Here is a 25,632-nt window from a genome sequence, read left to right as displayed (position 1 = left end):
TAGCATAAGAAATACTGATTTCCTTTGCATCTGCTGAACCTTTTTTTGTTAGTGACTACCACAGCCCATGTAGGTGTTCTCCCTTATGCACTGAGAGGTTGTTCTGTTATTAGAAGTGATATGATGCAAACTGTATTCAGCCTTCTCAAATGAGACAGGGGCAAGAAGGAGGCAGCTGACATTAAGCAGAGCAAAATCATCTGCCTTCAGACAGCTACAAACAGTGTGTGGATACAGCAGGGTGCAGGATGGTACTTCATTGAGATGCTGAGGATGTGCTGATCACATCACCTACCTCTGTTTTGCCTTCTTGCATCAAAGGCTTGCCTTTTCTATCCCGATTTCTTTATAAAGTTCATGTATATTTCCATGTTATTTATTTTACTAACAGAGCTTCATGTTAAATTTAAAGTCTATTAGAACCACTGCTTACGGAGTGCCCTTGAAAGTATGTGTGGTTGCAGAATCATCCAAGCATGATATGGAAAGCACTCAAGCATTAATGGGTTTGGGAACACAAAGGTGACATCACTGGCTTTTTTTAGTCCTTCAGTGGCATTTGAAATATCTCCTAGGGAAAGCCAATAATGTAAAAAGCCTAATGTGTTGAAAGGGTGTATTTGTAACGGGTGGGTAGGGGAATGGCTGAGTTCTAGGATTAAGTCCTCATGTGTGATCAACGTGAAAATGACAGAAGTGTTTGAAACTCCTGGTGAGAAAACCACATCTCCTTGCACAAAGGACACGTAATTGGGCTTTACATAGGGGAGCTAAGTCAGGTGGCATTGAATTCCCCAGCTCTATGACAAGACGGATGAGTGTGGGTTACTGACCCACCCTTCCCAGCATCTAACATGGTCCTTAGCCATGGAAATAGCAATTGCTGCCCTTCAATGCACCTGTTGGGTCTCCCAGGAGGTTGTGACCATAGCATGCAAATTGTAATGACCCTATTTATAGCTCTGTGTGGTTTAAAGTACCATCATACAATTGCAAATACACAGAAATGACCCTTTCTTTATTCTGTGCTGCTGGTGGGGCACTTAGAATCACTGAATCATTAAGGTTGAAAAAGGCCTCTAAGCTCATAAAGTTCAACTATCCACCTGCCACCAATATTGCCCTCTAAACTTTATTCCTCAGTGCTACATCGAAAGGTGTTCTGAACACCTCCACTTGGCGCAGCCTCTCCCAAACAATCTACAGCCCTCTGCCCTTCTACTGCTCCCCCTTGACCTCATAAGGGCACCTCTGTTCTGCATAGGAGCCTCTGTAGGAAAAAAGCTTCAACTCATTTGCTCAGCTTTTGCACCCAGTAACACAAAACAGACAACCTTCTTGATCGTAACTGCAATTCCATGTGTCTCCGCTTGTACTCCTAATGGTTTAATAAATCTCAGTGAAGAAGGCAATGGGACAGGATGAATTCTGGGTTCTGCGAGTGACTGAGCACAAAGCAACACGAACTGCCTGACACAGCAAGTTTATTTTTTCTGCCAACTTCAAGTCTTGCATGTTGTACACATTGTAGGTGATGGATGGTCTGTTTAATGTGAGATGCCTCCACCTGGTTGCAGATGTGATTTGTTTTTACTTTGAGAAATTTTCTGGCTGATTTGTGCATTCAGCCCTTTGGGAAAAGGCCTGAGACATTGGTCTCCATAGAGGAAAAAGTATTGTCTTGCAGGCACATTTCTGAGCTACCATATGTGGGAACAAGGCAAAGCAGTGCTGGTAGAATCTAATATACTTGCATTCCTTTGTTAGCAGTATTTCAGTGTTAGCGCTGTTTTAAAAGAGGAGATTGAAATTCTGTGAATTTGATTTCTTGCTGTTCAGAATACCATTTATTTTAGCTTGAAAATTAGTCTTCCCTCTGATTCTCCTTCTCATTTTCTCTTTGCTGAGAACTTAGCTTTGCCTTTGTTGTAAATTGAACATGAAATTGGATTTAACTGGAATTGCTGTTGAGAGTGAAAATAAGTTGGAGATACCTTGTACCTTCAGGACCGTCTGATTGTGACAGGATTGAATGAGGTCAAATTTAAATTGCCTAAATTATCCAATGAAGGTTTTGTAAATGTTTGAGAATGCGGTAGCTCTTAAACTTTTGGGAAGATCTCCAATATACTACTGAAGATTACTTCTCTCGTAATTGTACAGGGGAAATGCTTGGAGCTGATCCCCTGGGCTGGCAGCTGAGTGTCTTCATTAGCTAGTAATGGTGGTGATTTCTTTTTGCAAAAGGCACTGACTGTGCTGCACCTCATTATTTCTTATTTCTGAAGCTGCCATGCCCTACGGTTACTGAGCTTGGCAATGGCAATAGACGTATACTAAGAAATAAGCAAATAGCAACTAGGCTCATAGAAAATGTTCTGGGGCCATTTTAAGCACTGGCCTACATGAAATATTAAGGCAATCAAAAAGCTATTTGGTTATTTAAGTCTAAAGTGCCAAATGCATGCCTTAACTGGTATCATCCATTCCTCTGCACAGCACCCTCTTTCATTCCTCAGACGAAGGCTCTTCCTTATGGATACATGTCTGTTCTTCAGTGCAGGTCTCAAGTACCACTTGAGCAGTTTTAAAAGAGCTTTGTAACCAACAGCAGTCTCTTTGGCATCACAAAGCTGTCTGCTGAACAGATTGCATCAGTCTATTGGGAGCTTTAATATTATTTGCTCCCAATGAAAACTACCTTAACTATCTTTCTGCTGCACTCCATAGAGTGTTCTTACCCTGGTATCAAGTTGCCCTGTACTTTGATTCTAAGTATACTACAGAATGAAAGAGTGGTAAGCTGTCAACTAAATAGCTTTATCTGAAGTTGTCTGAGTACTCCTTGAAGCTTTTCCTGATAAATTTAGGAGAATGCCATCCCATCCAATGCAAGTTAATTTTTTGCTAGTTTCTTTATTGAATTCTGTGCTAAGCATTGGACAGGTGTCTTGAAAATTCTAACAAAGATTGAAATGTTTTCCCAAGTGTTAGGGCTTTCAACTCACCAGCTTTAGTAGTTTTTGCTTGTAGTTGAAGAAGGTAATCACCTACTAAGTGGAGGCACTGACATTGGGTGCTGAGGTAAACATGGTGTGTACATAATAGTGCTTGAGAAATTCAGAAATTGAATCAAACACTGCAAGTTCAGCTGGAGGAAGACTTCCAGCTGAAGTAGATGGATGCTGAATTTGGTTCTCAGTTTGCTGCTTTCACGGGATATTTATTCAAGTAAGGACGTTTATCTTGTCCTTACTTGAATCTAAAATACAGATCAGGAAAATGGTGGTGGCAAATCTGCAGTATTGTGATCAACTGTTATGTGCTTTCTTGCAAATATCATCAGAGAGTGCTGAAAAGATTGGAAGAGATAGATAGTACAGTCCATATGAAAAGGAAAATGGAAAACCATTTGCAAATGAAACTTAGAAAACTAGGGGCTCATTTTCCTGATAGACCAGCTTAGTGCATTGCACAGTTTGTAACACTGGGATCTGTTTCAGTCCAACACACAGAGTTCAGGCATGCTAATTAACCCTGCAGTGGCGGAGCTCATCACAAATAACTCAGTTTGTGCTCCTGCATACAGGATGGTTCTGTTTCTTTTGCTTAAGAAATGGGTATAACCTTTCTTTCATTTAGAAAACAAATCTTGTTGACTCTTGGTCAGCAAGTGAGATTCATGTGCACTAACAGTAACTGGGAAATAACTTTGGATCCACTGCAACTTAGTGATAAAGTCCAGCACACAAAACATACAATTCTGACAATTTCTACCACAAGTGAAGAAAACAAGTCAAAATACCTTTGTGTTTTGAAGACATGTTTCTTGTCCTTCGTTACAAGCCCTCAGAAAGGACTGTGCTGGATTTCTGTAGGTAATGGATGGTGTCCTGCTTTGAGTCCACTTTGTAATGAACTTTCCAACCTGCGAAATGAAAAGGAACAGGATGGATATGAAGACATGTAGACAAAACAAACAAACAAAAGATGCAGTCAGCATTGTATTTTCCTGCAGAACCTGGGGCTGCTACGTTTGACCTACGTGTCCTTTTTCCACAGGAGGAATTGGGTGCCTTGGCCGTGACAGGGGGCAAACACGGAAATGTCTTGATGCGGTAGAGATTTATAACCCTGATGGAGACTTCTGGAGGGATGGACCTCCTATGCCTTCCCCCCTCCTCTCCTTGCGAACAAACTCTACCTGTGCAGGCTGCGTGGAAGGCAAGCTGTACCTCTGCGGAGGGTTTCACGGAGCAGGTACTCAAATGAGTCTGAAATTCTTTGCCCAGTTGATATCACTTTCCCTGCATGCAGGCTGACTTGGCTGAATAACCCCGTCAGTAACACTGGCATGCCCTGGAACTACAGAGCTGAATAAGTCCTTTGGACTGCTGATTCCTAATGTCAACATGCATTGTGTTCTTTTTGTCCTCTCATGCTTTTTCTTTATCAAAGCATGAAAAATTAGGGATGTTTCTGATCAGCACTGAACCTTTCCAAAACTATGAACTCAGCAGAATTCTTCTCAATTTACATTCAGAGCTATTAAGATCAGAATCTCAATGGTCGTTAAAGAACTTGAGCGTATCTGTTGGAGACTGAGGTGTTATTGATCTGTGGTAGCTGGCTCTATTTACTTACATGCTTTTCATTTTCAGTGCTGGAAAACCTTGTGCATTTAATCAGTAACCTGGGTTAGGAGCTGAGGTACTAAAGTCCCAGATCTGGTGATTTCAAATCCCAGCATCATGACCACCTTTCTCCCTTCATCTTCCTACTGCCTAAATCCCCCACTATTGTTAAGCATTATATTTTAATTATAAATGCAGAGAGCCTTTCTACACATGCGCACTTACTCTCCTACTATGGAGCAGCTGCTACCCCTATTTCCTTTCTGGGTGATGGCAGAAAATGCAGATAATGCAGAAATGCATTATGCACTACTAATACATGTCATGTCAGGCTCACTGCTGCCCAGGAATGTTCACGTGGTGTCACTGGGAGATGTATCCTCCACGTGGTACTGACTACGGCTGTGTTGGTTTTTAGTAGCGTTACAAACTCTGCAGTTGCTCTATTTTAGAGTGATTGTCATGTCTTAGTTCATAGCTCACCTCCCCTTTGTTTGCCACTGCTTCAAGAGGCTGCTTCCTGAAAACAGTTGCATGGCATCTCACTAGCAGGAATGCGTTTATGCCATCTCTGATGGAAGTTCTGTGGCCTCGGAACAATTATGGTTATGATGCATCGTAGCATCATAATGTTTGCATTTCCATAGCAAACTCAGTGTCATCATATCTGTCTTTTTCCTCAGCAGTGTAAGGAAAAAGCCTATATAGTCAGTGGGTTTACATCTCAAAAGGCTGATCATCTTTGCTGGAAAATGAAGCAATTTCATTCAAGATGACTAACAGACTAGTATGAAATTTTCTGAATAAGATAGCTTCAGAGCCATAAAAGTGCTCTTTACAGTACCACCATGTTCTGTCTCTGAGTCTCGTGTTGAGAATGGTAGTACTGGGAGAGGTGTGAAGTTTCCCTGTGGGTTTCAAGCTGGTCATCTTCTGTATGTATGTACAGTGCCTGCTCCATGGGGTCCTGACTCCTGGCTGTGTTATTGCAGTCTATATGATTCTGCATGGGGCTCCGCTGCCCTAAAAGTGCTGTTTAGATTAGAAAGCAATAAGTCGGAGTTAGAAAATGCCAGTTTTGCTGTTACCTGTGCAACCTGAGTTCTGACCCCTCTACGCATGCATTTTGTATGCCAGAGCAGAAATAGCATGTGATTGTGTTGTTAGACATTGTGATGTCTTTTAACAAGGGAGCCAAAATAAGATTCTTACTGTCAGCTGTAAATCTGATATATCCAAGTGCCTGAGGAGTTGAGAGGAAGCTGTGCCTTAAAGATAGGCTTCTTAATGTGACCCTCAATTTATTAAAGGAAAAGGATTGTTTAAATCTTCATAACAATAGCTTCTAGTCACTACCATCAAGGAATAGATGTCTGGAGTCCATGTGCTGAACCTGAAGGTTATCTAGCTGGCTTCTTTCCCTGACCCTGTCTCTCTGCTTGCTGGAAGGTATATTGCTCTATAGGGGTGAAGGCTGAAATGAGGGACAGAGGGTTATTACTGTCATGTGGGAACTTGGAGAGTGGCTTGACTTTTTCACAATTACAGCTGCTCAGCAGATTCAGGATATTTCCAGAACAGCATGTGCTGCTGCTTTGGTAACAGATAGGGTTATTTTAGAATGTGCTTGTTTAGTTTTAGTCTTTTGGGTTTCTTGGCATGCGACTTCAGTTTTTGTGAGGGATGCGACCAAGAGAGGATACTCCAATTTTACCAAACATTGTAATTTAGTTTCAACCAAGTGGAGTTTTTGGAACAAGCTGGAGGCACAGCTGTAGGCTCTGTGTTGCCTGCCTGCTGAACTCTAAAAGACTGAACACTTGAGTACAAGTCCTTCACCAAAAAAAGCAATCAAGCCCAAGATATTGCTGTGCTGGAAAGTTTTTACCAATGTATTTTAGCAGCTGTATAGAGGGACCCTCTGTATATTGGATATCTGTCTCCAACTCACTCAATTTCCCTTTGTGTTCATTTAACTTCATTCTTAATCCAGCATTGTAAACGTTGGTCTAATAAGGGTGTTATTCATCTTAATTGTACTTGTGTGTGCACCGTGTTCTGTGTGTCTTCCTGTCTGAGCATAGACCTGAATGGATAGTTAGAGGCTAGAGATGCTATATGCAAATGCAATGCTGAGAAATAGCTGCCAAGTGCCCAAAGGATCTTAATTTTGGTTCTGGATCCTGGTTAGATAGAACAAACCACTCTAAGACCTGGTGTCTATGGTTAGATACAACAAACCACTCTAAGACATGTGTTGGCAATACCTAGAATCATCAAGGTTGGAAAAGACCTCCAAGATTATCCAATCCCAATTGTCCACCTACCACTATATTGCCCACTGACTGCATCCCTCAGTACCACATCTCCACAGTTCTTGAACACCCCAGGGACAGTGACCCCACCACTCCCTCCACAGGGCAATCTGTCCCTGTGCCTGACCCCTCTTTTGGAGAATAAGTTTTTCCTAACATCCAGCTTCTTGCTTTGAATTCAAATTACAGTCCCTGCTCTAGCATGGCTTACCATACATTGTCCATTAGCCCACTGTTTATATAAATTAGTTCATTTTCTACTAAAAACATTACTGCAAATAAGAATCAGTAATCTGCACATCTCTAATACTCACTCAGCTCCAGCTGACATAGCTGAGTGACATGAACATTGCCTGCCATTTGTCAGCAATGTTGTAGCAGTCAGCAAGAGATTCAGAAATGTTTAAAATCATTGGGTTTATCCACTGGTTTGTAGTTCTGCAGAGCGAGAATGATAGTTGTCGTATGAATATTCAGAAGGACCCAGTGTGCAGCAGCCAGCCAGCTTGCCACTAATTGCTGAAATATGTTGCTGCATTTACTGCTGTAGCTATGGATTTTAAAGCAGCCTTTGCAGATTGAGCGTACAGTGTTCTTGTTGACGCATCTTATTTCCTTTGCTTTTACATAGCTCTAAAGCCTGACACCTGCACAGGTTGGCAGCTATTAATGTGAAGCTGGGCATGGCAGGAGCAGGCTCATTAGTGCTCCTTGTTGGAGGAGGGGTGAGCAGCTCTGCAGGTACATAGCAAGCACTACACATAAATACATGCCTGCCACATTGTATTTTCTTTCCCTTTGCTTCAGAATATTACGAATATATATGTATATATGTTTTTCCCAGTGAAAATAATGAAGGCAAGTGTGTTTTTGCTGGGACTGCTCTCCGCTCATGGAGGCACATACTGATGTTGTGCTGTAGCCTCAAAGAGATCTCACAGGATGTCTCTGGGGACTGGGGCTACAGGAACAATCAGCAGGGGTCTGTCTTCTTGATCATAGCTTTAGGTTATAGATGCTGGTCCAACTGTCTGCCTCAGATTTGAACTAAATTCTATTATATTTAAACTTGATTGTAAGTAGGATGCTGTTATTATTGTATGTCCGTGTGGCATCAGTTGGTGTGCAAAGCGAAGGGACAACCACCTAAATTCAAATAAGATGCTTTACAGGTCTGCTGGTAGTGGTTCATGCCATTTAAAATGCCTTGTGATTTTATCAGCTATTGCATTTGATATGGAACTGCCTTTCTCTGAACTGGCAGTTCTGCCATCTTTTTCCAACATGGTTCATAGAGAAGATAACGTTTGCTGCTTCCTTACTTTATATGTTAAAATTCTGTGTGAGGCCAGAGCAGCTCAGCCCAGATCTGCTATTTACTCATCGCTGCTATCAAATAGAAATTCACTTTTTCACTCCAGAGGTATTTCTGGCAGCGGGAGGAAAAGGGGAAGACATACCTCTGGATTTGGAGCACAAGAATCTCAGTTTTGTCTGCAGCTGTTAGACAGGTGATACGGGAACAGTCTGCTAGCTGTGCAAATCTGATTCTACCGTAAGAAAAAGAAACAACATAGTATGCTTACCCCAGGTGTGCTTTCTGGCCTCTTCTTCCCTCTTTACATAAATTGCAATCCATGCGCTGGAATAGCAGCAGCACTGCTTGAGGCAGGGCAGAGCCAGGTCGTAATTACTGTATTCCAGCTGAGCTAATGAGTTTGCATCTCCATGCCACCCTCTCCTGACAGTGGACTAGCTTAATAGTTATTTATTTTGACCAATCTCCCATAAAGGCTGTTCCCCTCAGCCTCATCCATTATGTGATTTAGATGGGGAATCATCGTAATGCCTGTTTTTTTTATTATAGTGGTTATGGTACATTACTGGAATCAAATTAAATCTAGACATTAAGAAGTCTGGCACAGTAAATACTAGACTTGTGAAGTTTGGGGGATGAGGGATTGGAAGGAAAGCTGTTTCTGCAGCACCTTCGCATGTTCCCAGCTAAATAAAGCAGAGGGGCGAACCCTGGGCTGCTGATCTGCAGCACTGCTTGCTTCCCTCAGTTAGAATTTACCAGGCAGTGATGAATAATTAAAGTTCTCCTGCCCACAGTTGTTACCATTTACATATGCATTCCCACCCATGAAATGGATTCGGGGTCCCTGCATTTCACTCAGCACAGAAATCTGACACAGTACTGGTGTATCTCTATGGGTCCACCCCAAGAAATGCCACTTGAATTCTGTCCGTTCTCTAAAGGGCTGCTCTGACACCTCTCTGGGGTGCTCCTTCCAGCCCTGCGCTCATTAGCTGGAATCTCACTGTGGTAAATAAGGCCAGTACAGGTCAGAGAATTGCTGGTGAGCAGCACCTGCTTGTTTCAGATCTAAATTCAACCCACTGCCTGTCTGTATTAGTAATTTGGTCGTGCTCCTTGCAAAGGCTCATTTATAGCTTATAAAGGGTTAATAAATGATTAATTGACATTTTAATGCATCTTAATTAATTGCTAAAGAGGTCAATAGGTTGTTTAGAAACATGGCTTACAGCCATGTATGACATCTTCCATTGTGTTCATAACTGTCTGTCATGCATACAGTCTAAACATGCTTTATATCACCAATTAATAATGCATTAGCCCATCACAAAGCATTTAGAAACAGTATCTTAATATGGTCGGAGGTCAGTAATTCTTATTCTGATCTCCCAGCTTTTATTCCCATGAATGGTGCATTGACTCCAGGAGCACTGATCCTGCTCTGCTGTGACCCACCATCTTGCCCTCAGCACCAGCAGCGTCTGTGCCCGTAGGCTGGAGGAGGCCTGGCCTACAAACAATAGATAACTGGAAAGAGTTCAAAAGCTGAAGCTGCTGGATCAGTCCCAAGAAAATCAGTTGAAATAACTGAACCAGAAGCTCCTTCCTGTCGGCCATTCTTTCTTTTATTTTAATTTTAATAGATACTCGTTTGTGAGGGAATGGGTGGATCACAGTTAGGGTCCTGAAGAATTAAACAGCAGAGCAAGTGGATAGAAGCCTTGTCTACGAAAGTGAGCAGCTTACCTTACTCCTTGCAGGTGCTCGGAAAACAGTGAGCTGCCATAGCTGTAAATTCAGCTTTCTCTGTGTCTGGTGGGGAATGCTGCCTTGGAACTCGGCATCCTGAAGGCTGGCCAGCATGTTCAACAGCCGAGCCAAGTTCCCTCTCCTGTGTATTCTCTGCCTGCTTCTGCCCACAGGCACAGATGATGGATGTGTGTGACCCCCGCGGGTGCGAGTGAGGCTGGTGGAGTTGGGGGCAGCTCACAGGCTCAGATGGGATTGGAGGCCACAGACTGGATGAACTTAGTCTTTTTCCTTCTGCACATCAGGAACCAGTACATCTGGAGATAATGATCTAAATGCACTTTCTTCCCATTGTGACACAAATGTGAATTCCCAAGTCACCTAACTCTACATCATGTAATTATGAAAGCAGCTATTAGTGGCGAGGAAGATAAGTGGCAGAGGCTAATCCCACATGTTTAAAATCACCGTCTGCTCTCTGGTGCAGATAATGGCATGCAAAACCAGTTAGGAACTAGCACTGGAGGCCGAGCTGCTTCAGGGCAGCTCTAGAGTGGCTGCTGGGTGATGAGGACCTGGGAATCTTTGGGAAGAGCACCCTGAGTATGTGGCTTTGGGGACTGGCAGGCAACTTGGGATGTTCAAGTGTTTTTTCCATGGAAAGAGCAAAGCAGCTAGTTAACAGTTCAACCACTAGAGGTTTGATGGCTTTTTTTTATAAATCAATTTATGGATAGGGAAGATAAAGCATGTTAGAGAACTGTGCTGATGGGAAAAGAAAAAGTTCTCAGACAATCTGAGGAGTGCCAGGACTGACATCAGCAGGAGCTCAGGAAAGCAATCTGGGTGAGGATGTCCCAGGGCAGATCTTATGGACAAAGGCAGATGTGACTTCAGGCTGGATATTAGGAAGAATTTCTTCTCAAGGAGTGGCGATGCAGTGGCACAGGCTGCCTAGGGAGTGGTGAAGGTACCATCCCTGGAGGTGCTCAAGAATCATGGAGATGTGGCACTGAGGGACGTGGTCAGTGGGCATGGTGGGGGTGGGTTGATTGCGAAGGTCTTTTCCAGCCTTGGTGATTCTGTGATTCTATGATAAACCCCTTTTACACAGCGTGGTTCTGTGCTGAGGTACCTGATCCTGCTTTGAGTAAACTTCCTGTGGTACTGTTGGCCATACAGCAATGGCTATGCCATGGCTAGGATGCAGATGTGCTTGTCCAAAGCTAGTTTGGTTATTTGTGCCCTGCATTGACATGTACAGAAGCACCACACATTATAGAACATGTTCTCAGTATTTCCTTAAGTTTTCTCCATAAAATGAATGTTCGTGGAATGGTTGATGTCAGCAGGCTCTTATAACGAGCAATTAAATAAAAAAGAAAAAAACAAAACACAAAAGGCAGATCAAATATTTATAACATTGCCTGCAGTCATAGCGTGGGTCTATCTGAGTATGGTCCATCTTGATTTACGGCCTATCCTTATTCAAATGACGTGAGTCAGGCCATACCAAAATTAAAAATATATATATCCTTTGTAGAGAGTAAATAACCTTTTCCTCTCCCAAATAAGAAAAAGCCATATTGCTGTAAGTGCTGTTTTGCTTTTTTGAAAGCATTAGGGTTATGTTTGTACTACCTGTATGGTTCTAATATAGAAGAGTTTAATGTTGAAATGCATAACTGCAAAAGAAGGTTCTTATACCGCCCTTTGCCTTCTTGTGATTAAACAATAATGTGCAGAAAAATACAGCCTCATTTCATAGAAAGAAAAGCTTGGAAGCACTTGGGAGTGAAATCCCTTCCTTAGGTAAGGCAGCTGCCTGGTATGTGATGCAGAATGGTGCTACGTGTGACAGGGAATTGTGGGGTGGCTCTTTAAAAGGGTAATTCATGTAGTACAACCTATTTCTTTTTGTAAAATTGACTGCAAAGCTATTGCCTTAAAAGCAAACAGAAAAAATAAGATAAACAGATGAGGCGGAATGTGAGATTCTTTGTACCTGGGTAAATTTTAAGCAGTTTATTGAGATTACAACTCAAATCCAACAATACATTCTGGAATCAAAGGTGACCAACTTCCAGAATCGATGACAAATGTTATCTTTCCTCTGTCCATACAAAAGGAGTGTGAGAGGGGGGAGGAAAGGGGTCAAAGTTGAGGTGTTTTAACCCATTTCTCATCTAAAAAAGAAAGGGTGTGTGTCACATTTTGAAGCATAATGATACTGTGAGCAGTGCTTTTCCTCACATGAACTTTCTTCCCAAAGGGTGCTGCTTCCTTTCATACGAAACAAGACAAGACTGGAGAAGTGATTGCTTCCTTTATTCCAGCACTGTAACCTTTTTATCTCCCAAGGGTTAAGAGCAAGCTAACAGTCTACATGCTGGAAAGCAGAATTTGTGGAGGGGAACAAAACCAGCCACATTATCCCACAAAGAAGGGAAACAAGGGACACTAAAGGTTGTGGGTTGCCAGGGTCAGGAAAAAACACAGCGAGGCTTGCAAGGAAGGGCTGCTGAGTTTGCTTTTGATGTTTTAATTATGATTTCCTCTGTAGTGTCACAATCACCCACCAAAGGTTTTAGACATTTCCACTGTTTGATTTCTTTCCTCCAGCTGTTTCATTTTTGTCATGATACATGCCAAAGAAAATCCAGGCGTACAAATTTATTGCATAGAGGAGATGATCTAATAATAAATCCAGGGACTGGAGCCTCCCATGTCATAGCACAGGTCTGTTTGTCTTCATAGTTGTGTCTTAGGAAAAACCTGCTCCCTGTCACAGGGTCAAATGGACACACATGAACTCTTTGGTACTGGCACGTGCCATTTGCTTAGGGGTTTGGTTGTGCTTTCTATTCATGTGCTATGGAGTGTCTTTGAGGTTTGCTGCCTTACCCTGTGGAAGGTTGCTGCCTTCCTACCTATTCCCCTGTACTTCATGTACCACTTGAGTGCCATGAGCCATCAAGTTTATTGTTTGTTCAGAATTTCAACCACAGTAACACCATCGAGGGGGCTGTAGCCCGTGAGGATGCTGTCCTCTGGGGGCATCTGCGGTCTGTTTCTCTGCTGCATGGTGATGCTTTTGTTACTTTTGTTAGTATAATGCTGCTTGCCTCAATATTGGCTGTGCTTTATTGGCAAAGCAAAGATGATGCAGGGCATGTAGGCATGTCATTAACAATAACACTACGTCTTTAAGTGAGTGTTTGATGCTTGATTGCATAATGAAGTGCTATCTGCATGCTTCTAGCAAGGTGGGGAACCTTAAGTTTCTATCTGCTGTTCAGAGGATGAATAGTGAATAGCCTGTATAGATTTCCATCTACACCAACTTGTTTGCTATATACTGACGCTGATTTTGATAGGACGAAGAAGGTGTGGCCTCAGCTTGTGCCAGGGGACATTCAGGTTGGACATTAGGAAGAACTTCTAGAATGGAGATGCACTGGCACAGGCTGCCCAGGGAGGTGGTGGAGTCACTGGATGCTGGAGGTGTTCCAGAACTGTGGAGATGTATTACTTAGGGACATAGTTCAGTGGGCAGTATTGGTGGTAGATGGACGGTTGGACTAGATGATTTTAGAGGTCTATTCCAACCTTAATGATTCTATGACAACCTTGCATGCTCCTCAGACTGTGTGGCTGTTGGTACCACAAAGAACCCTTTCATTGCCACCCTATAGAGAACAGTAATGATACTTTTGCAAACCTCTTTAATCCTGTTTGGCTGCAGTTCTGATTCCTGCTGTTGCTTCTGCTTTTCAGCTCGTCACGAGGTCATCACCAAAGAGATCCTCGAGTTAGATACATGGGAGAACCAGTGGAACGTGGTGGCCGTCAATGTCCTCATGCACGACAGCTATGATGTTTGCCTTGTTGCTAGGCTGAACCCACGGGATCTTATCCCTCCTCCTCCTGATTTAGTGGACCAATAGATGTTCAGTGTCTGCTTCCAAATTCTGCAGAAAGAGAAGAATTTGGAGAGACAAATGCTGCATTGGCTCTGGGTGGAGCCAGTGGCTCCATTCTCTCCATTGGCTAGGCGCCATTGTACAGCAAGCTTAAGCACGGAATTGCCTTCAAAATGTGCTTCTCAGATGATGCTTAATTTGCTGGCACCAGTACTCTGGACTTCTGTGATTGAAAGCTGAGTTTGCCAGCCTTGTCTCTTAGTCTGTCACTTGGCTGTTCGAGCTGCAGTCTGGTGGTGCTTCCTAGGTGTGCTTCTGGGGCCTGTGCCTTAGGCATGGAGGCAGCCTGGGGCTTGCCTTGCAGCAGAGCGCTATGTTTGAAGGAAAGCTTTAGCCAGGAGAAACCCTCCTTTACTGTTCTACTGAGGGAGCTAAGAAATATCTGAAGTCGGTTTGGCTGTACCAAGGCGACAGACTAATTGGCTGATGCAGAAGCAGAGGGAAGACGGAGATGAGCATTTGTTTGCTTAAACAAAAATAAAGCATTAGCCAAGGCTCATTAGCCAAGTACACTAGCTACTGCAAACATTATCTAACCCACAGTCAGGGCATCCCTTCTTTGGCAGCAGAGCTGAGGCTGTGCTGGTAGAAAACTGGTTTTCTGGCAGCCAGTCACATGTGAGCCTTCCTTTTGTAATCCTGCACCAAAGATGAGAATAAGCTTAAATTGTCATATAGATCCTACCTGTCATGAGGCAGAAACTTGTGTGGTCAGATGGAGAAGAGGATGTAGATTAAAATAAATGACCAACACTGTTAGCTCTGCATCTATGGAGAAAGGATAAAACCACCGGGCATTTAGAGTTTATGTAAAGTAGGTAGTTTTGTAGAAGTAGCTCTAATGAAATAACATAAGGTAAATTCTGTACCAGTGGAATTGGCTATAAGCACAGGGAAGAGTAATTTCTGAAGGGAATGCTAGCCTTTCTAGGGCTTGAAGGCAGTGGGTTAGAAAGACAGTAAATTGTTACTAGTACAGCTGTCCCATCTGAGCTACCAATAACTATTCATCATCCCCTGGTGTCTACATCACAGAATACATGTGAGTGATTGCCTGGGCAGTGTGGACAGGAGAACTGGGAATTTCTTTTGTGTTCTGGGGCCAAAACTGCAAATGACTGTATGGTGCAACAGACAGTGAATGTCAGAGGCAAACACTGTAAGAGCAATGAACTATAGAGAAGATGACCCAAAAGCCTTTCCCTAGTCCCAACTTTTCTGATTCATGATCTGTTTAAGATATCCAACGGGAATATTAATCTGTCATATAAAAACAATTAGCAGGAAGGTCACTGGAGTTTACCTGATAACTGTTATCACATGCTGAGGACTGCTCAGATAATCAGGGAGTTGGTGACAGGAACTGAGGAAAACATGCAGAAAAGAAGTAAATGGTGAGCCAAAAAACTGATCTCTCCCTTTGTTTCCTGGGCAGAATGAGTGTGTCACCCTAAACACAGGCATTGGTGTTTGTTGCAGTTCCATGCCATCCAGACGCTGTTTTCTTTGTTGAAGTGGGTTGTTACCTGTCCAGAGGAGAGTTTTGACAAGCCAGTCTCAACCACTCTGGTCACAAAACACTGTTGCAGATGTAAGAATAAGGGGGCAAAAAAAGAATCTGTTGAAGTATGTTTTTAAACAAAAGCAATAGACTATTTTCCGACTAAGCATGCAATATGGGAAATTTTTTTAAACTCTAGTTATTCCTGTGAAGTATAGGCAACGATTCTCTGCAGAGCTCTCAAGCCAGCAGGAAGCAATGCTTGAGGAGCAGCCAAACTGCTGAGTGTTTCCTTGTGATTACTCTAAATTCTCCTACAGTGTCTACAGATACACTACTGCCTTTCCTGGTTTTCTTCCTGCACCACTGGAAACCACTTGCCCTTGCATGCATAGAGTGTTGCTTTTCTTCTGCCTGCCTGGTCTGGCTATTGACAACTCCATGTCTTTCAGTTTCTGTCCAACAGACCAGCACTATATATCCAGCAGGGAGTTATTTTCTTCTTTAAATATCTAGAACAGAAGAACAGTCAGACCAATTTAGATTCCAACTTGAAAACATTGTGTGGACCCCACTTAGTTCATTGTTTGCCCCCGGGGCGACTACAGTTTCTGAGTTGGAAAGGAAAGCTTGAGGGAAGGAAGGAAGGAAGGAACTGAAAGCATGTTTATTGAGAGGTACCAATATGAGCCCAAATCCTTCCAAGAGTATGTGAATGTTGCATGTCTGATACGTTTGTGGGTAATCTCACATTCCCGGGAAAGCCCTTAAGAGCCTTAATTTCTTCTACTGCGAATCCTAATGCAGGAATATTACAGAATATGCATTCTTCAAGCTTGCGTGCTTCACTGAAATAATAGTTTACTTCAGCCACTTTCTGGCTGAACAGCAGTTAGCTGAGCCTTTAATCAAGGCTGCCTTGACATCATCCATAATTCTAAAATGTGAACAAAGCAGTGCTGGCAAGCTATGGGCTGTGGGAATGAATGGGGGGATTATTAAGCAAAGACATGCGCTTCAGTTTCACTTGAAACACTGAAGTACATCACTAGTTGCCAACTATGAATAAAAAAAATATTGGAGAGGTTACTGGTCACATGCATGGGGAGTAAAGAAAAAAAATGGAAAGCTATGAAAAGCGAATTGAAGCTCTCCCATTAGTGTTTTATTTTGGGATTGCCAGTGCATAGCTGATTTCATAAGGATCCCTGTGAGTCTCTGATCTCTGTTTTCACCCATGAGGTCACAAGAGCTGCCTACACATGTGAACCCTCAGGCACCTGACTATGCATTCTCACATGCCACTGCTGTGATGGCTTGTGGCTCAGTCACTGCCTGTGCAAACAAACACATGCACCATTTCTTATGTGCAACACTGAAATGCATTCTGGATTGTGTTCCAGCTGTATTCTGCCATTCAGGATGCTTCATCTTGCTGGCAGAAAATTACCTCATTGCTTACAAAGCTGTTGGTTACTGCACTCCCAGGTGTGTTCCAGGCTGCAGACTGAGGCACCATCAATGAAGCTTAGAGCTGCTCCCAGAATGTTGTGCACAGAGGAGCCAAGGTGGGTGCAATGATGCTCCCATCACTTCCCAGGGAGAATTCAAGATGTAAAAAGATTATGCCCTGGATCTTAATCTTACATTTTTCCTCTACTCTAAATGCCTATTGAGATTCTTGATCACCCAAAAAGCAATGAAAGCAAATGTTACAATGATGCATATAAATGTAAAAAATTGTAAAGTATATTTATTCAGGTCTGTATTGTTTTTCTGCCAATCTGGAAGTCAGTGGTGTTCTTTTAATATGGATTTACTAGTGATTGCTATCTTAGCTGTAGCAATGAGGTCTCTTTCATAGGCTGATCTCCTAATGGATTATGGAGCTCCTCTGAAAATTCGTTTCATGAATCATAATGCTTTGAATCCCCAGGTCAGAATTTCAGCTGCTCTTTGCATGTTTCTGTGGCTCTCCCTACAGCTTTTCAAGTGGACTGTAGCTGTAGCTTCAAAGAAAAGCTATTTCGCCCCCAGTTGTGCTCAGCTGGAACTGGTACGTTTGCAATTTGCAATCATTTGACATGTCGAGGTTGAAAGCAAAGGAAATACTGAGAAATGGAGAAAATATACGTAGAGCCTATACAGAAGTACATTTCCTTCTTTTCCATGTGCTTACTGCTCTGCCTGGGTATCTGATGGAAAGATTTAATAACAACCCCTGACTGCAGCCATGGCAAAGGCCATGCTGGGTTATGAGTTTGTGCTGCTGGAGCAGAGAGTCAGCACGGTGCTAAGCTGTGCTGCTTTGTCAGACGTAATTACCTTCAAACAAAAATGTCTTTAGGTGTTCCATGATGTATACCTGTATGCGTTTTCTATACAAATGTATAACTTTATTTTTGGAAGTTCTTTACTGACAGCAGCAGAATCCCTTTTTAACACTTACCTGGCAACCTGTCTTCTGTACAGCTCATCAAAATACTTCAAATAAAGTGCTGTTCTTTAAATACGTGGAACTATTCCAGTCCCCAAATGAAAAAGAAGCTGGAATTCCTTGCCAAGCTAAGGAATGGCTGGGGAAATCTTTTAGTCCTGGCCCATGTCTTCTTCCTTCTCCAAATCTTTTGCTGGCTGTAATCCATTTAGAATCCTCCTGAAGGTTTTGTGCAGGTCTGTTCTGTTTCCCTTTACCTTCCCTGCTCCTGCCTCAGCACATCTACTCCTTCTTTTCCCCTTTGCCTTCCAGAAGACGGTCATGATCTCTTGGGGTGTTTGCCAGGCTCCTCAGGAGCCCATTACTCCAGGAAAAAAGACGACTCTGAAGATGGAAAACCAAAGCAAGCCTCCAACACAAGTTCTGTGGCTCAGACTCATTGCAAACACAATCTACTTTCTTTGCAGCAGCTCATCTGGGCAGGCAGGTGACCCCTGTTCTGTTTGCTGCTGTCTCGCAGCACAATGCTGCTTAGTTTGACATTAAATGCCCTGCATGCTGCGCGTGCCATAGGTGTAATGATTGCAGGCACAAGCCATCATCGTTCTCTCTGATTCTTGAACACTAGTTGCTATAAAAACTGTCTGAAGCACAGAGGGAGGCATCTTCATTATTGCATTATAGCTCACGTCCTCAACACTCTGTCCTTTCCTAGTCATTCTTTACAAGAATGTGAGTGACGTCACCAGCTTTTCTATGAAATGCGTTATCCAAACTGGCCTCCTGGGGCTGGGGGCTTTTCATAATGGGATCCAAGTACAGCCACTAAAATGACAGTCAGCCGCACTACTTTATTTTCCCAGTCAGCAACCTCATAGCAGAGGAAACGTACTTCATCCATACATAAGGTAATGTGAGAGGAAACCGCTTCCCACATAGACAAATCCCTGACTCATTTCTTTAGAAAGTGGCTGAAACAACTGCAAAATGCCAACATAAGCCAGCTCTGATATCCATTCAGTGAGCTCTCAGGCTTCCCAGAAGCAGGAGGAGAGGAGTGCAGGGAGGTGCTGGCTCATAACTAGAGCACAGATCCAAAATCCCTGCCTCTGGGCTCTGTTCCTAGCCTTGGGCATCATCTAGGTTCATCCATGTGAAATGTTTACAGCAGTGCACTAATGCACATCACGGAATGGTTTAGGCTGGAGGGGACCTTAAAGATCACCCAGTTCCAACCCCCTGCTGTGGGCTGGCTGCCACCCACCAGCTCAGGCTGCCCAGGGCTCCATCCAACCTGGCCTTGCGCACCTCCAGAGCACACCCACAGCTCTCTGGGCAGCCATGCAAGTGCTTCACTGCCCTCTGAGTAAAAATTTCTTCGTAATATCTAAACTAAATCCCTCCTTTTCTAATCCTCATCCCCTCATCCCCATTGTCCACTCACTCTCTGGGTCTGCCCTGATTTTAGAGGAGGTGATGGCTGTGCTGTTATGCTGAGATCTAGAGATGACAAAATGTTATACAGTGGTAGAATAATAATATTGGTGCACTTCTGCTATCCCTCTGGTTTTAGCTGGGGACAGCATTCAGAGCTTTAGCCCTCCTGGGAAAGGAGAGACAATGTGTCTGCAGCTCACTGTGATATTTCATTCACCCCTTCCCAGGAAAACAGTGAGGGATACCAATCACTATAATCTCATCAGATTGCAAGGTCGCTAATTGAGGCTGAGTTTAAACAGTAGTAATTAAAGAAGGAGTGTATGTTTCTCAAAGCAGACTTGATTTAATAAATTATGCTGTTTAGATAGATATGACTGCTCTCAAGCCAATAGAAGGTGGTTTAAAGAAGTGTAGCAGATTTACTGGGTAACTGAGACCTGAATTACCTGAATTGATAGGAAAGCAGCTGCTCTGAGCCTCTGGGGGTTTCCATAACCAATCTGTAATGCATTTAACTGGCCGCTAAAAGGCACTGTTCCATCCAAGAAATTGCTTATGGAATATGCATAAGTGGGCTCTAGGATATTGCTGAAGTGTAAACAATGTGACATCTACTTGCTGACTTGCTGAATTTGTGGCAGGAATTATGTTACCTTCCCCACAGTGTGCCTGAGCAAATACTCTTAGCTGAACTGACAGGTAATTTATAATACATGACACCTGAGAGTCCAAAAATCTTTCAGGTTAAGAAGTTTTGCAGGGTAGAGATCATTTGTAACTGAGGCAGGGAGATGCAGTGGCATTTCTCTACAGTTAAAAAGCCCCAACAAAACAACATAATAAATAAATGCAGTTCGGTTGCAGGATGATTCTATGATGGGACTGATCAGAAAACTACCCAGGTCTCCTGTTTTCTTTTAGGCTGGAAGCCTGTTTATAGCAGCTAATTGGCAATCTGAAAAGAACCGGTTCAGAAAGAGTTCCATGAATAAAAATATAAAATAGGGCAGATGCTTCCCTCTCACATTACACAGGTTGTAATACTCAGACCTAAGGTCTACCTAAAAATATCACTAAGGGCTAAGATTTCACCCTTCTGGTGAGGATGGAAAGGAAACAAAGCACAAGGTGAGATGCAACAGCCTGGTGATGGGGACCTATGCCTTTCAGGTCAAACACTGTTCAGGCCAGGAGTTGCTCCATGTAAATGGCTGTCTCTGACCACTGCTCAGTGTGTGACTATATGGCAATCTCACAGCTAGTGGAAAGGTTGACATACTAAAAAATCAACAGAAAAAGCCCCACTGTCATGGCTGGCCTCCCTGCTGGGAGCCTGAATAACAAGGTCATGGATTAAATAGCCTGTGATTTTCATGCTCTCTTCTCCAGATGATTCCCATTAGCAATGTTAAAGATATCAGTCAAATGAATTTTGCATTAGTGTTATCTACACCCCAAACAGGGAGAGAGAGCACAAAGATTTACGGTAAGTCAAATGGAAGGAGCTCCCAAACCAGCATCATATCTAAAACCATTTGAGATGGGTCTGCTCCATTCATTCTTCATTTTGCCCTTACTCCTGGTTAATTCACTGCAGCAATAGCCCATTGAAAACAAAAGAAGTTCTTTATTTAAGGTCAGGTTCAAATCCCAAGAGGAGAAAGCTCATATTTAATCGGAGTCTCAAATGTTTTATCAGGTATTTCAGTGTCTATCATTTATCTGTATTTTTCTGAATTCCTACAGAATGATGGGCTAAATATACAGAGTGGTATCTCTGTAAGCTCTCTCTGGGGTAAGGTGTTTGACTTCACAGAATCACAGAACTCTAGCTTACATTCAGAGTATGCAGAGGTTAAAGGATCCTTAACTTTCTTCTTCCTTGCAGCACTCCTCAGTATTCATGTTTTAAGGACAAATTATTATCTCCCGGAATTAATGGCAGAATTCCCATTGATATAACTTGGTTTTTGCCCTCTAGTTTGAAATGTTTGCGTGAGAATTACTGCAAGTTGTGAGATATGACTTACAGTGGAATGGATGTACCTAAGCCAGACCCACACACAGTGCAATCGGAACTCCAGAGTGCAGATGAAAGAACCTAAGTCTGTAACTCAGCTGCAGAACTTGAAAAAAGCCTTTTGCAGCCAGATTGTTTCATCATCCGTGTTGCCATAAAGCCACAGAATCGTGTATACTGGCACAGCACAAAGAGGCGCAGAGAAAGAAACAAAGGCCTGCTAATGGGGGTGTGGTGCAGCAGCTGATGGTGCCAGTGCAGCCACTTGAAAATTCACATATCAAACCATGTCTGGGTGCATCAACGTGCACCTCAGCCCTGAAACTCTCCCACTGTAAAGTCTGCTCTTCGGAGTGCTTTAAGAGAAGGAATAGTCAAAGATTGTACAATCAAAGATTGATAATTGCTGCGGAGCCTTGTCATGACTCAGACATTAATAGCTTGCTGCTCGATGCCTCGTGCTCTCATACAAAGAGGCCAAACAGCACATGAACAAAACCATGGGATAAGAGGTTCACTCTTTTTCAAGTGTTTGTAGATGACAAAACCTTCTGAAAGGTTTTTGTTCAAATACATTTCACAAAGGATTAAGACTCCACCCCTGCTCAGCACTGCAGCATGGAGCAGTCGTCTGATATACAAAATAATAGTGATCCTGCCAGGAAATTTTCTGTGCTAATGCTGCTGTCCTGGGCAGCTCAATCTTTAATCTGATTTATTTGTTCCTTATTTCAGGTAAGTCATTGTAACAGCAATGCTCAGTAAAACCTACAAACCACCAGGCACGGTGTGTTAGCTCTGTGCTCTTTGCAGTTGGCCACTGTCCCGCTCACTTGTGTTTAAGGAGGAATTTAATGTGCTTGTATTACTGTGAGATTGCAAGATCAGCTCATACTTACCTCCATATTTTCTCAGCTGAGCTAGATAGAGCTTGATAAAGACGCACATTATTTTTATAAGGAAAGCAAATCCTTATAAGCACAGATGTGAAGGGAAGCTGCAGCTAGCTTTTTTGGAACCGCCTGTGCACTGTGTATTTAAATCATATTTCTGTTGTTATTGGATTATTGGATGCATTTTATAAAGTGCATTAGGAGATCCTCTGGGATGAGATCCACTCAGAGGATGTGATCCAGCAGGATTCTGGGCCTGTGATTGTAATAAGAGCAGGATCAAACCAATGCCGTTAGCACTTCTAAAAGCCTTCTCTGGGATCAAGGAAAACAGTGATCAAAAGGCAATTAGACAAAGTGATATGTAGAGAGTAATTGATTTTGTCTGCATCCAAACTGCAACTTTTAAAAGGAAAGATGGTTTCAAGAAGACACTTTGTAGATGTGATTGAGAAGCTGAAACTACCCAGCTGCTGAATGCCAATGTTGTTTTACTGAGAAATACAGGTGCTTCAGGTCTAGAGGAAGAAGCTCCTGGGAATGACACTGAACCCACTGCTGAACCATCCACAACACCCACCTGCCCTACAATGGGTTCTTGTGGGGCATTTTTAACAAATCCTACAACAAACATGATGGAAGTCAAGGTGGTCTTTTTCAACCCAGGCCATTCTCTGACTCTGTAAATTGAGACAAAATTGAACTGTAAGACCACTGGTAATATTGCTGCCTGGGGAATGCTCACAGCCAGAATGTAGAAGTTCAAGGTCACTGCGTTAATGACAGTGAATACTTCTGTGGTACCAGGAAAGGTCAACAGGACAACGGGAAATGGTTTGAAACTAAAAGAGAGGAGATTTAAATTGCATATAAGGAAGAAGTTTTTTACAGTTAAGGCTGAGTGAGGCACTGGCACAGGCTGCCCAGGGAGGTGGTGGATGCCAGCGCCCAAGGTCAGGCTGGATGGCTCTGAGCACCTGGCAGAGCTGTGGGTGTCCCTGTTCATTGCAGGGGGTCAGACCCTTTAGGTATCCCTTCCAACTCAAAGGATTCAATGATTCTATGATGATTCTATGAAAGAAAGCTATTAGAAGAACCTACAGAGACACCTAGCTCTACTACCTAATGCCTGCAGTTGCTTGCCAACCAGTGGTACATAATGGAGATAAGCAAGCATAATAAAAATGTTACCGTAACTTTTCTAAATGGAAGAACTGGAAATAGAATGCTGTTTTTAATTGCTAAGTGCTTCTCAGAGATTGAACAAAATACAATGAAAATCAAGTCAAACCTTATTCATTGTATACCAAATCCAACAGCTCCGTTTTCAGCTAATATAAAGTGTTCTAGATGAAGCACTGCCATGAATGCAGGGAGCAGAGTGATGTTCTAGGGCCGCTTGGGTGAACAAGTTGGAGAAATAGGGATGTGAGTCACAACAGGAGTTCAGGATCCAAAAGATGTCATGCAAAGCAGCACAAAGACATGCAGTTACCTTCTCATGTCCTGGTAATGATGTTAGAAATCCTTTTGTGCACTGCAGTATCAGGGTTATGTCTGACAGGGAAGCTAAGTTTACTTCTTTTGATGTATCTAGGGCAATTCTATTTAAACAGTGATTTTGGTATCTGAGTTTAGATATCTAAATTGGATTTATTTATTTATTTGTTTGTTTTGGCAGATAAACACAATTCTGTAAACTTCAAAATCAGGATCTGACTTTGTATTTCTTAACCTTCTATATTTAGGAAAGAATCTGAATTGCATCCCTTACAGAAAATGCAGGGTTCATCTTTTAAAATGCATGTCCTCAGCTAGAAGTCTGTAGACCTAGGGGGAATTTACATTTTTATGGTCCTTTTATTAAAGAAGCAGAGGATTTTATTGGATAGGAAAAAAAAAAAAAAAGACAAATTAACTAATTTCTTTGCTTCAATCAAGCAGAAAGACCTGTTCGCTCAGCGTTTTTCATTGCCGTGCAATAAAGCACAATGTGAAGTTTATGAAAGAAAATATCACTCCGTGATACTTAACTGGAAATGTGGTTCTCAACACCTTATCACAGAACTGGTCTCCAGTGGCACAAATGGATTACGCAGAGAAACATCTCACAGTGATCACCTCAAGTATCACAGACCCAAGTTCTCTGTGCAGCAATAGGAAGCTCCATTAGGAAGCTCCTGGCAGGATTGCCACATTTATATAACATTCTGCATGTGCATTTCTGGTCCTCAATGGTCCCACTGATGCCATATAACTAATAATAATGATAATAAAACTTGCCAGCAGAGTTTTCTGCACTTCACACACGCTGAGGTGGCATTATAAGTAAAGCGGTTCTTCCACCTTGTGGTTAAATAGACTACTACTGGTTTGTACATCAAGTATCAGAGCCTGCATATGAATATGGCTGTTAGATAGACCCGCACACAAAGCTCTATTGGTATATGCAGCCCAATGCTGCATCTATTAACTAGTTCCATTCTGCAAGGTGCATGTCCCTGTATGTGTTTGTGTACACACAAACAAGTGTAGAAACAGATTTCGTTTCTCTCCAGAGATCCCAGGACATGATGTAACAACAACTTAGGAGAATTTCTTTTAGTTTCCTTGGTAAAAAAAGGCCCTTATTCAATTCAATGTGAAAGTTTTGTCACACAGATAACAAGTGGCAAAGTGGGAACAGAGAGTGAGTATGTCACAGATGTGAAGAATTTGACCTCTTCCAACAGGTTGTGGACAGTTTCTGTTAGAAAAGCTGCTACAACTGAACTGAACTATTTGGATGCAGTGAGAAATTCATCTGAGCTCCTTTTTTCACCTCTACCCTCCACTCCTATTTTCTGCTTTTTACCTCTCACTGTTGAAGCAATCATACAGCCTTTGTTGTCTGCATCAGGGTACAATTCTGCACAACTGGGTCCAGCATCCATAGTCAGTAACTACAGAGGGTAGACATTTCAAAAGCAGTAATGTCAATTTTGTACTAATGTAATAGAGGTATGTTGAGATATATAATTTTGCAGCAAATGCTGAAGATTTGCACAGTTTGAAACAGTGGAACACACTGGCTAAGAAAATTTAAAGCCACTAAGTGAATATTAATGATTTTAATGGCCCTAAATTACTCTATTTCCAAGCAGGATTACTTTGGTTACAATAAAGGAACTGATTTGGTTCAAAGAAATCTTGGTATGAAAATAAGTTGTTTAATATCTATACCTGCTTCTCAGATACCGCTTTTCTTCCAAGGAGCTGTTTATTAATTATATGCCAGCCACATCATTGTCATTCCAGTTGTACCAGCCGTTGCCGTACTAAACTGAGCCCTCTTATAGC

The 25,632-nt window shown here is 42.5% G+C and overlaps 2 protein-coding genes across 4 annotated transcripts in view; one reads left to right on the top strand and one right to left on the bottom strand.

Annotated features, from left to right (window-relative positions):
* The window catches only part of MGLL (monoglyceride lipase), an 84,888-nt gene extending 79,669 nt beyond the window's left edge, over positions 1-5,219 (bottom strand). Inside the window, exons 1-2 of one of the 2 annotated variants that reach the window (XM_015875232.2) lie at positions 5,118-5,219; positions 3,806-3,928 (exon numbers count right to left, since the gene is read on the bottom strand). In XM_015875232.2, coding sequence (XP_015730718.1) covers positions 3,806-3,824 — 19 coding nt within the window. In that variant the 5' untranslated portion in view covers positions 3,825-3,928; positions 5,118-5,219. Of the gene's footprint in view, positions 1-3,805; positions 3,929-4,204; positions 4,298-5,117 lie in introns of those variants that run through there. The other variant, XM_032447285.1, reaches the window with a different exon arrangement.
* KBTBD12 (kelch repeat and BTB domain containing 12) overlaps positions 1-18,013 on the top strand; it is a 32,850-nt gene extending 14,837 nt beyond the window's left edge. For both annotated transcript variants that reach the window (XM_015875229.2, XM_015875230.2), the window contains exons 5-6: positions 4,063-4,260; positions 13,797-18,013. In XM_015875229.2, the coding sequence (XP_015730715.1) occupies positions 4,063-4,260; positions 13,797-13,966 (368 nt within the window). In that variant the 3' untranslated portion in view covers positions 13,967-18,013. The remainder of the gene's footprint in view (positions 1-4,062; positions 4,261-13,796) is intronic.
* The last annotated feature ends 7,619 nt before the right edge of the window (positions 18,014-25,632 follow it).

The sequence above is a fragment of the Coturnix japonica genome, chromosome 12 (assembly GCF_001577835.2).
Source record: "Coturnix japonica isolate 7356 chromosome 12, Coturnix japonica 2.1, whole genome shotgun sequence".
NCBI lineage: Eukaryota > Metazoa > Chordata > Aves > Galliformes > Phasianidae > Coturnix > Coturnix japonica.
The sequence above is the reverse complement of the archived record's forward strand: the minus strand, read 5'-3'. Positions and strand labels throughout refer to the sequence as shown.